Below are 12,476 nucleotides of genomic sequence, written 5' to 3'. Positions count from 1 at the left end.
CGCTTCTCATCCTCTTGAGTGTCACTATGACGTAACTGTCACAACAAAGCACTCGTCTATTTGTATCGAGCCAGTGAGCGGTGAGAACTTTCGTAGTAGTAGCAATATAACTTTTATTCAGGAAAAACAAGGGGGGGGGGAGGGGGTGTTAGAGTGAAAAGTTAGGAGGCAGCTTACGGGAGGCTCCCGACGCCCAGGGTCACAGCTCACCTTGGCTCTCTGGATCGGGCGTAGGTGATCTTCAAAATGTGAGCTGGTGAATGACACCTCTCATGTATCGATACAAAAATACATCCCTTCATAAAGTTGAGAAAAGCGCAAAAGAAAGGTGCGTCCAACTTCCTTTGAAAGTGTGTACAATCGATCGTCAAAACTTCAAAGGTACCCGCCGCGGTGGCTCAGTTGCGACGGCGTTGCGCTGCTGAGCACGAGGTCGCGGGTTCGATTACCGGCCGCGGCGGCCGCTTTCCTGATGGAGGCGAAAAGCAAAAACGCCCGTGTGTTCGAGATTTCGGCGCACGTTAAAGACCCCCAGGTGTTCAAAATTAATCCGGAGCCCTCCACTACGGCGCGCCTCATCATCGCCTGCGTTGCGTCGGCGCGTAAAACCCTACAATCAATCAAAATCTTTAAAGACCCAAATCGCAAACGATGAACGAACCCATGCGACTATTTTTTGCGTACTATAAGTAAACGCATGTATAGGAATGATCCAAATGTATACTGATACGTGGTTTGTGAGATAAAGGTGCACTATTGTACTCCTTCTTTAAGGAGCCATGAAGACAAAATACAAGTTGGGTTTATTAGAAAGACTGCTCAGTCCCGATAACAATGATACCAATATCATCGCAACCTTGGAACAAATAACGGAGATATTAAAGAAAACGTGTGAAGCAGTCGCGACCCCCGAGCCGATTTCCCGCAACTTTTCTATGACGTCGCGGAACCTTGTTTGTGCGATTGGCGGCCGCCTAACTGACCTGTGGCGACGACACATGACTGGGCGTCTGTAATGGGGCCTCTAGTTCCATTTGACCGCATCACTTGAATGCTAACGTGCAGTTAGCGCACTGAAAATTATGTTTTATTGTTGGCCCGTATGACGTCATTCTTGCTCATAAACGTCACTGTGGCGCAAAATTTGAAAGTTTTTAAATACTTCTTGCATTTTTTTTTTCGTTAAAAAACATCTTTTGTGGCTGTACTGTAATGGAGCTGAGTGAAATACTGAATCGTAGTTCTTTCAAATTAAACGAAGTTGTATTTTCCCTTCATGGCTCCTTTAACGACGGATGCGTGTGCTTTCTTATCTAGAACCGTTCCCTTTTCGCGATTTTTTACTAACCGTTTTGGCACACTGGAAGCCCGGTTTTACGCATGCACCGGGCGTCCAGGGATCGTATCAGGGCTTTTCGGTCGACAAACGGGTCTATAGGGAAATGCATTAGTTGTCTGATAGAAGTCTATTGGTACCAATAGGAAAGCGAGCGTTCGCTTTAAAATGTATGTGGGTTTGAGCGTCTTCCTGTAGCCAGGAGCTAAGGAAAAATTCAGGTGGCGTGGAATAGCCTCTACATTTAGCGCACGTCACAGTTCTTAAAACGATTTGGGCAACATTTTTGCTGGTCGAGATGCGTGCGGGATTCTGTGTGTGTGTTTATATTTGCCTCGAGATTTGGGCTTCTACGGCATTTAAAATCTCGCGTTGAGGGGGAAAGCGCGTCTCTTCTGCCTAGTCGCGAGAGTATTCCTCCGCATTTTTCTGGGAGGGGTGTGTGATAAGCGGAATCGTTGGGAGTGCGGTGTGTGAGTTGACGCACTGGCCTGTCCGCTGCTTCATTACCCTGCAGTCTTTCGTTTCCGGGACGCCACGTGATTTTGTATGACTTCTTCAGTTCGGGCGGACGAAGTTTTCTGAGTCGTTTCAATACCCTCCCTACGGCTAACCTCAGTACTGCTCTTTTGCAATCTATTTTAGAGAGTCTTCTAACAGCGGAGCTGTTTTAGGGCTGGTCTTGACAGCCTCTGCTGGCATCGTGGCGCGCTCTCTTTGGAGCAGTTTTCCCCGAGGCTCGGAAACCGGTTCCCAGTATAGAAAAAAAATCATAAAAATGTCGCAAAGCCTCCATATTTTGATATGACAGCTTATATTTCCTTTGGGAAAATCTTTTCTCGGCAATGCACTCCTGCTTACCTGTGATGCCGACTTTAGGGCGATCTTATGTAAGCTGATGATGATGATGATGATTGCTATTGGTTTCCCCTTTGTAGCGGGGTGATGACATGTCATTTACCAAAAAGGACTAATATACCCATGTTTTACACTCTTGGTTTAATACTAACCCTGCTTAGGGCAGGCACAAAAAGCTTATTATGCACAAAATACTTTTTTTTCCTGTTACAGGTCGTAGCTCCTCGTCAGGGAGACCCAGATCCAGGCCGTCCAGCAGGTCTCGGCCGCACTCGAAAGGCAGCGACCCAGCGAACCCGAGGGAAGACTGCCGCTCCAGACCAGGGGCAGGCGTGGTCGACCCGAGGAAGTAGCGGGGCCGCGGCCAAAGTAGAGGCGACACCAACCGAGACGACGTCAAGGCCGCGTCGCGGCGAAGTACCCTAACAAGACCAGGGCGACAAGCCGTCTGCAGGCACTATCAATAAAGTTGTCGTACCGTACCTGTTACAGGTGGTAACTGCAATATTCCCCTGTCTGCTTTTTGTCCACCAGCATTCTAATCTTCTTTTCGTCGCTTTGACAGCCTTGAAGCTAACTTCCTCCGTGCTACCCTTGAATCCTAGGGCCTCTGGAAGCCGAATATTTCCCTCATGTAGATTTGGATGGATACCCTCGTATTCTAACACTATGTGCCGCATAGTTTCTGTTTCTTTTCCGCTGACCACGCATACGCCATCATTTTGTGAATACTTCCCCACAAAACTCTTAGTTCGCAGGCAACCTGCTCTAGCCTCAAAAAGCGTGGTGTTGTAAGTTGGCTTTCCCACATAGCGCGCTGCGCAGTGAAGCATGGAAGTAGAAATACAAAAAACGGATCTAACTCTGTTTGTCCCGTGTTTGTCTCCGTTTGCAGCGCCCGTGTTTGTCTCTTTCTCGTCTTCCGTTCAGTTACTTTGCGCTGTTTTTTTGCCATCAGTATGAACCAACTAGCCCATCTTCCCACTCTGGCACTAACTCTACAATTAATCGCTAAGATGACTCTGCCGTTACTCCGAGATTCAGTTACTTGTCAGAGTTAGTTAGTTCACAGAGAAGTGGTAAAACGTTACAGAGCTACTGCCTGCTGTTAGTACATGGCCACCTATAGCATACGGAGGGAGTATATGGTTACAGAAAACGGCTGTAACTGTTGTTTTACCTGAACTATCCGCGGAAGCAAATTATGCGACGATTCGCCGCTAAGACGACACTGACATTGCGCACAAGAAAGACGCCGAAGCTAAACGAAATCTCCGTAAAGACAACCGACACCTCCGCTGCTCCAGCAGATTTCGCACTGGGGCTGAAACAGCGGAGTTGTGGTTTGTCTCTACAAAGATTTGGAGCCAGGTTTCGTTGTGGAGTCTGTTTGGCAAAGTTATGATCGTTCGGTACATGGTTGATTTGGTATAACGTAGAACTGACTAGCGAAATTACACACACATAAGCTGCCATTCAATTTACAGATTTTCTTTTCGTCGTTAGACGCACGACCCCGTTTCCACTTGGTTAGTTTTCCTTTAGCGAGCCCATCTACTTGTGTTCATGGCATGTTTTGATGACTTGCGGATTTTGTTCAGTTGCTACTGGCCATGTATGCATGCTACATGCATGAATGCATAACAGACACAGGTAATTGTTTATAGGCTGCAACCGCGGTGCGCTGCAGCTATCACTCTGTAAAAATTCCTATGATGATGTACATGCGCACACGATCGCAGTGTACTGCTGTTTGGGCGCCCATTTTATAAAGTTGTTATTTCCGTGCCCCTTCCTCCCGCCACACCCCAGGATGACCAGCAAGGACGCTATTACCCTAGGACAGCTGCAAACGAACACCTACTACCACTCCATGCCGTCAACCCAAATACGTAAGCATTGATCTGTCGACACTGGCCCGCACCCAACACATGCACTCTACCATATGACGTGGGTGCAGTACTGGGAGGACCTGCTCACCTGAGCTCACGCCCTCCAGACCAGCAACGACTGGTGGACAGGGCCCAGGCCTACTGGACTAAGGCCTCCCCCCCCCAAAAAAAATGATTACAGTTCAATAAAAGTTTATTTCTCCTTCCCCGTCTTTCTTTGCATTTCGCTCCCGCGCTGCCCGTTTTCTGTCGTGCGCCTTGTTTCTCGAAGCGCTAACCTCCTTTATGAACCAACCCAGCAGCAAGTTTTACTTTGCATTTTAGTTTGCCAGTGCCACCAGCGTTTGCTGCCGGAAAATAAACTATTAGGGAAATAACAACGTGGGAGCTCTAGAGCGGGCGTTTGAAATTTCAGACGCCCGCAGAAGTACTGTTAATAGAAGTTCTTATATTTTGGAAATGCACTGAAGCACATTTTCTAAACGAAACGGAGAAGTCCGATGTTATTTTGTTTTTTTGTGCAATGGAAGGCTCTGAGTTGTAGGGGGAGGAGAGTAGGGTGAGGAAACGTGGCAACTGGGACGGTTCACACCTCGTTATTGGAAAATTTTGGGGGTTTAACGTTTAAAGTTTGTGGGGTTTTAGAGCTGATAGTGGAATGGCTGGTACACGGTCCTGTAAAACAGCTCGTTTGCATACTGAGCGCTTTGAAACTGTGGGAATGGTGTACATTGAGTAGGGTGACCATATTTTTGGGAGTAAAAAACGGAACACACCAGGGAGGGGTGGGGGGAGCGTACAAAAGACAAAAAGGTTGATATTGGGTGTATTTTGCCGACAATTTAATTTTTAGCAGGTGATTATCTCGCAGGAATCGGTTGTAAAATTCTTCGCACTTGTACAGAAAGTTCAGTCGTGCAGTGTGAGACGAGAACGCAGATTTAATGGCAGAACGCAGATTTAATGGCAAAAAAAAAAAAAAAAAAAAAAAAAACCAGATCGCGCGCTCGCGCTGCATGAGCAGGTCTTTGTTCTTCGTCGTCTTTTTGATCCTTTATGTGAATATTTATTACGTACAGTAACATTGCACGCAATATATTAACAACATGTTGATGACCATGTCAACTAGCACGCAATATATTAACAACATGTTGATGACCATGTCAACTGATGACCATGTCAAATAAACTTGAACTTGAACTTGAACTACACAATGAAAAAAAAAAAAAAAAAAAACGCGCTCCACTAGAGCCGTGGTTACAGGAAAACACAGGGCCAGTTCCGTGACGCGAGAAATCTCACTGCTGTGCCCATCCCCTCTTTAGAAACCAGCCCCACCTCTCAGAGACCTAAATACCAGAAGAGTTTCTTTTCAATGCTTTGATCGACATTGGTCCATTGTAAAACTAATCCAAAATCGTATTCGGCAAGAAAGTTCAAAGCGTTCTTCGGTGAAAATAGACCTAAATTCTACTGCTTTGTTAAATAAGTTAGGATACTTAAAGTCATATTTTTAAAATATACTTGTAGCGAGTCGGCACACTTTTGGTTTGATCAATTTGTTTGGCACCAATTTTGAAACTATGCAGTCCTGCGAAAACGGGACATGATTATTTATTGGGTCAAAAGGTCAGGACGTCAAAAGAGGATTTTAGAAATGAGACGGTCCCGGCCAAAATGGGCCGTCTGGTCACTGTAACATTGAGGCATATATGTAATTACGAGTAAAATGCGCGGTGCAGTGCATTTGTATTCGGCGCCAAACAAACAGTACGTGTGCTGCCACCTCTTAGACAAAAGTAATAGCATCAAAAGGTTTCTGTTTTGAGTAGAAGTAAAACTCGGTATACACATATCCCAAAGTCGTATAAGTTATGAAGGAAGAATCTTTGAAAACTTGTATAAATTTAGGAGACGTCTTGCAAGAAAAAGCACTGAAGCCTCACAGCGGCAGACTGCAGTCTGCCGTGACGTCACTGAGCCAACATGGCGCCCAGTCGTGAATGAAGCGTCCCCTTGTCGCACGGGCCGCGGTCGATATGTGATCTGTCGTCGCTCGCCGGACCCATTGCAGAGGCTTTGAAAACGCGAACGCGTTATGCCCTGAGACGGACCTCAGCCGCCGCCGTGCGAACAAGAGCGTGGGCGGAAACCGCCCCGAGACGACGCCGCATCTCGTACGCCCCCGTCGACACCGTGTGAAGCATGACGGACCTCTTCAAGTCGGCATTGGGCTACTTCGCCAACAGCGGCTCGTCGTCTTCGAGCGCCCGCGAAGACCACGAATTTGTCGGCCAAGTGGTCGAGCTCGGCCAGCAGAAGCTGCGCGTAAAGCGAGTCCTTGCTGAAGGTCAGTTTCAAGCGCTAGTTCGCCCCCCCCCCCCCCCCCCCCCTTTTTTTTTTGAATGTGTATACGCATTCTTTTCCGTCGCCTTGGCTTTCAAAGGCTGTCGTTTCGTATTCGGCTGTCGCAAGCTTTCGTCGTCGTTTACTGCCGATGCCCAGAGCCGCGGAGCTCACGTCAGAGTACCGCCCTCCCGTCTACCGCCGCACCGTCTTGAGCGCCGGCCGCCTTGTAGCAGCTGTTTTGTGGAAGCAGCATCGGTAGTTGTCAAGCGGTGGTAATGATCTCCCCTGAAACGCCACCCACCCCGACTCCCTTGCTGTCTTCGTTCAAGTTTGATTGTTTGCTTTCACTTCCCTTTCGGTGGTTTCCGTCGCTTCACGAGCGAGAATCGCGATCATCAAGGCGCGAAAAAGAAAAAAAAGAAATCTGTTCCAGAAAGCGAACAAAAGACGCACGCTTCGCCGAGAACGTAGTCAGGCGTTGCTATTGCGGCGGGGCTGGTGCGAGCAACGGCAGTCTAGGCGTGAGCTTATGTCTGTTATTTCATGCGGGTTGGCTTTCGCTCTCGTAACGGTGTATACGCATCGGCGAGAGCGACGTTTGCGGGGCATGCGAAGCGCGAAACTGCGCAGGTTTGAGGGCCACGCTGCGGCAATCGCGCCCAGCCGAAATTTCTGGGAGGGAATTTCGCTATTTTCGGCGCTTCGAAAACTGCGGGCGTTATTTCCGATGGTCCATTGAAAGGCCCATCTGTCATCTGGCGGGTGTTTCAACTTTGTTGTGTTTCTTTTTGTTGTTGTCGGTGCATTCGGGTCGTGCAGAGTATCGCCGGCGTTTCGTCGTGTAATCGAAACCTCCCTGCTCACAACGCCCATGCCGGTTCGACGTGCGCCGGATGTTCGCTGCGAGCTCCAACTAGCCGCTGATTGTGGGCGACGAGTATTCGCCGATTTCACGGCCTTCTTCCAGGGTCGTGGCTCGCTGATTAGCGTTCGCCGAGAAACAAACGTCTGTTGTCTGCGCCCGTTTCCTTTAGTTGCAATGTTATCACACGCGATTGATTGAACCCTTTGGCCTCCTTCCATATATCGGATAAGTTTTCTTTTGTCCTTTAATGCCATAGCCGCGCTAATTTTATTAGTTGAGCTCGGTATCAATAACTAACGCTCCCCTGACGTTAGGCACCATCGACAGAGCAGATTTATGGGTGCTGTTAGTCATCTTAACTCCTTCGGGATGGTTCCAGCCCAGCATGGGCACGGTGGTCTCTTTTTAAGAATGTTTTTTCAGGTGATCCGGCTTGATAAAGTTGAATTGTCCGGAAGGAAAAAAAGGCTTGAGTGTGTTGGTACTATCGTGATAAATTGAAATACGAACGAAGCGCGTGGCTTTCAGTACATGCCGCACAACAAACACCGTTGTTCGGCGTGTGAGCGTTTTGTTTTGTCTTCTTCCCACCACATTCGGTGCCTGCTCACGCAAGCGTTATCCAACTTTGTTGCTGCGATGAGTGAAAACGGCGCACACAGCTATCTTCGTTTAATTTTTATTTCCTGCTGAGTGCCCAGCGAACGATGTAAATACGACGGTCTTTCCATATCAAAGCTGGTCACGAACTCTCGTAACTTGTTCGCACTGCGCATACGCGGCCCGTCGTCGCCAGGATGCACGGCATGTACTGAAAGCCACACGCTCCTCTGTTGTTCGTATTTCAATTTATCACGATAGTACGCAGTTTTCGCAACCGATACACAGTGCAGAAAGGACAGGGCAAAAAGACGTCCCTAGGCACTCACTTTCAACAAATTACTTTTTCAGGATCCACGCATGTATGTACACATACAACACGCAAAAGGAAAGGGATAGACAGGAAAACGATCAACCGCAAAAAGATCAACGCAACTTGACAAGCGCTGCCCACACCGATAAGTCGAGCTCTAGCTGTGCTAACGCCACGTACGGCCTGCTAATGCATTCATCAACTGTACAGGCTATTCCCGCCACTTCCGCAGTCTCCCCTAGTCAAACCAAAGCAGTGGTGTGGAGTAATTGTCCCGTCAAACGGCAGGCAGCACGGGTACCCAAAAATGGTTGTTTGCCTGGTCCTGTGTGCTTTTTCCGTGCCATGTATTTGTGGATTGTTCGGTAGGGTCCTCACAATTCTAATTCTGATGCAATAATTTCCGGTCCTTGTCAGCTTTAGTCGTGCCTATCCAAATCTTGCGAAAGGTTCTTGAAAGTTTCTTCTGCTTAGACGTTGGGACCGAGGACCGTGTTCAACTCCCCTCATTGTGTTGCTGAGTTTAAGGATGCAGGTTCGATTGCTGGTTGCAGCGGCCGGTTTTCAGATGGTGGCGAAAATACCCGTGTGTTTGAACCCCTCCAAGTGGTCAAAATTAATTGAGAACCCTCCATTATACAGAAAACCATCAGGTGTAGGTTCGGCGCTTGAAACCCCCCAAAATTTCAAAATTTTGGTTCTGTTGGACCAAAGGGCTGAACGCAGTCTGAGAAGCGCGGATCCATGGCAACCTTAGATTTCGTGGAGCATTCTCAGTGAGAGCCCTTGGGCATGCCACAGCACTCGCACATATTGACTGACAACAGCAGTAAACAGAAAAAGTTGTAATCTTCACAGCTCTGGTAAATGTTATCACCCATCCCTGCTATCTTCCTCCTCTGAGCTTATCTGGGTGCATCCATCTAAGATTAGTTCCTATTCTAACGTAGTGAGCTTGCAAGGTTCCGGTTACTTCAAACCATGTCTCCACAGCCTGACGTCTCGGGCTTTGAAGGCTCAGCCAGATGAGGCATTCTTTTTAACGGAGTTCTTGGGGGTGTTCAGGTTGAAGGCTGGTGATGGTCACTCAACGACCACTAACTTGGTTCTGGTTTAAGAACTGACTTTTGGACAAACCTCAAAGTCCATATGTATGTGTAGGAACCGTGAAAACTTTTTGCGTGCCACCTGCCCGATAAATTTAGAAAAAGGTAGGTACACCAAACGAAAAACAAACTTTCTCACCTTGTTGCACTGTCAACCACAGTGGGAAGTACCTTCTTATCGAAGTTGCACCTTATATGCTGGTTCTATTCAAATACCGTATTTGCCCGCATATAAGTCGGCTCCTTTCTCTCTCCCTTTATTTCATCTTTTTTGAGATGGGGAAGTTTAAAAACATTTCCCAAGCTCCAATCATTTTCATGTTGTCGTGAACAGGGGAACTTCACCAATGGTTTTTATCAGTAACTGCAACTCAAAATGAATGGGTGAACAAGACAACAGGAGCAACACTGTCCCACTGCCAGTTAACCGAACATTTATCACATTTTTAGGTAGTATAAAATGTGCCTGCGCAATTAACACACCGTCACATTCCACTGATGAAGAATGCACTTCTTGTGTGAAGGCACTGTTTTTTATTTTTTATGTCAGTGGTGTTTGCTACTTTATTATTCCTTTTAACTCACAAAACAGGGTGGTGGGGGGGTTGACGTATATTTGTCTACTCATATACAGGGCAGTGTGGTATAGTATATGTTTTCCCATTTCTTTTAATCCATGAAGCTTTGATTATAGTTGTAATAGGGGCATGACCATGCATTGCAATGTGACACATTATCACGAATGGGAATTTTTTAAGGTGAAAAACTTCAGGCAGTCCACAAGCAGCGACACACCCTTTTTTCCAAGCCTTGTAAACTTTTTTTTTTTTGTCCGCAATAAAATTGTGCGAGCGGAAGCAAACACATTCAGGAGAGGGGACAATGCCAGTCGTATCCCTTCCCTCGCTTTCCTTTCCAAATGATTGGTGATGCCAAGTTAACCCAGTGGAATTTCTTTCATTGTGATAGTCAATGCTGCTCTAAGGGAAGGTGATCGTTTGCCATATGAAAACAGGTTACAAGGCCTTCTTATCTTGGAGGTGTCAGCCTGGGCTTTTTTGCTTGCAGTTGTGTACGACCCTCAGCGTCCGCCGACAACAACAAAGCGCATGCCGGGGGAAGTTCCAATAATAGCTTTTGTGCAAACATACACAGGCACGTGCACAAACCGAGTGTTTCAACAGTGTCTGGACCACTTCAGAAATTTCCGTAGATCATAACACCGACTTCTTGAGTCTCAAGTCTTCAGGAAAGTCATATTTGATGGTCCGTTTCGATTTTAAGTGATATCAGCAGCACCAGCTGCAAGATTTTCGGGCAGTTCATTAAACACTAATTCTCACCTGTAAGCACATCCATCTCTCTGTCCGGGTGTTGGCTATGCACAAATTTCTAAAATAAGGTCTTGCAAGCGCTTGTTTCTGTGGGGTAAAACTGGTTTCTACAGTTTTGTGGATCAACAAGGCATTTGCTGCTGATGATGTTATTTTGTTGAGCAACATGGACCATCGAGTGCAAAATTTTGCCTCAAGTGAGGGCTAGTGTTTTGCACAAGAGAAATTTTCAAAGTGGCCGGGATCATTTTGTGAAACCCTGTATGTACAGGAGCATTCTCAAGTAGGTGGAGGGAATGATGGTGAACTCAGGAATTTTTTAGCTACACGTTTAGCATATTGCAGGTGTGGCTTGCGGTTAGGAAAAGACTTAGTTAAGCGCTTTATGGCTGTTGGGTGCACACGTGGTGGAGAAATTTGCCCGAGTTCACAAACCTGCACTCTTGCTACTTCTGGCCATACTCGCACTCATTGGTGGTATTTTCTCGATTTTGAGGGCACCCTTTATTTTCACGTCCACGGGACTCAAATGGCATGCAGGGCATTTTGTATAATTTGGTCCACATATTGAAATAAAAGGTATTTGATTCCGGAAGCAAGTAAAGAATAATTGAATTGCCGCGCCCTGTCTCAACATTGTGGCTAGTTTAAAAAGTGACAATAAAATAAATTTTTGGTAGGTGAATTCTAAATTTCTTGGTTACCGAGTTGCGGAGTGTCAAAACACAAACCTACTGGAGCATTTTTTCTGATAATTTTATAATTATAGTCTCTTTTTTTTTCTTTAACAATTCAAGAAAAACGTGCCAAAATCAAACAACTGTCTATGCTGCACAGTTTGCCCTTCTTCATCATACGTGTGCAATAATTGTTATAATGTACCAAATGCCCGCCCCGTGCTTACGGTTTTTTTTTTCTATTTTGTTCAACCTCCATAATTTCTTGCCAGTTAAAAAAACTCCCAGGGAAGCTCGGGTATGGGGCAAATGTTTGTATGCTCATGAATTAACAGCTCTGTTCCCTTATTGAGGTTTGGAACTTTAGTTTATTGAATTCATAAATTAACCAAAATGTGAAAGTACTGCAATGTAGTTCAGACCATCGAGAATAATTCTTAATTACTTTGCTGCCAGAAAAGTCAGCATTTCTAATTTCAATCTGATGTATATTCATGCTTATTCAACAGAGTCATCTGCTGAAACTGCTTGATTGAAAATGTAGTATAAATTGACACGAACACTGGGGGATGTTCGTGGTTTCTTTTTTCAACCAATGTTTACGTTTGGTTTAAAGTGCCAATTTCTTTCCCCTAAATGGTACGCTCTCGTTAAACAAAGCATTTGTTAAATGCAACAGGTTCCACTGCTCTGTCCAGACTCTGTTTGGTGAAACTGCACTGCATGTATGTATGCGCTCGTGGTTGAAGCCTGATTTTGAAGATTTCTCCATTTTAAGTTCAAAATCCCAAAAGTTAGTCATCGGACTTGATCCGTTCGTGAATGCTTTGGCTTTTTGCGTAATTTTTTGCCAAGTTTCAGTGGTCCCGTTAAGGTCCAATTGACGAGAGCCGATTGTCACGAGTCACAGGTTGCAATTGAAATATACATCGAACCTATAACTGCAGGCGGTGTGTTCGAGACGATGGGTTAAGAAAAGAAAACAGGAATGGAGTAAAGTTGTAATGGGGCAACCTTGTGTTCACAAAAGAGGACCCTAATTGAATGCCAACGTCGGTCACTGAGCCCACTTCTTCAGTCTACTGTGTACGCTCGCACCTGCCGAGAGCTTCTAGTTCTCAAAGTTGAGCACATGGCAGTGGCTGT

The 12,476-nt window shown here is 46.2% G+C and overlaps 1 protein-coding gene across 1 annotated transcript in view; it reads left to right on the top strand.

The window, feature by feature from the left end:
* Positions 1–6,056: 6,056 nt before the first annotated feature.
* The window catches only part of Aux (cyclin-G-associated kinase), a 93,274-nt gene continuing 86,854 nt past the window's right edge, over positions 6,057–12,476 (top strand). Inside the window, exon 1 of the mRNA XM_077693209.1 lies at positions 6,057–6,436. Coding sequence (XP_077549335.1) covers positions 6,292–6,436 — 145 coding nt within the window. The 5' untranslated portion in view covers positions 6,057–6,291. The remainder of the gene's footprint in view (positions 6,437–12,476) is intronic.

Source organism: Haemaphysalis longicornis, unplaced genomic scaffold (genome assembly GCF_048455015.1).
Source record: "Haemaphysalis longicornis isolate Haplotype H1 unplaced genomic scaffold, Haemaphysalis longicornis Haplotype H1 scaffold_12, whole genome shotgun sequence".
Lineage (NCBI taxonomy): Eukaryota > Metazoa > Arthropoda > Arachnida > Ixodida > Ixodidae > Haemaphysalis > Haemaphysalis longicornis.
The sequence above is the reverse complement of the archived record's forward strand: the minus strand, read 5'-3'. Positions and strand labels throughout refer to the sequence as shown.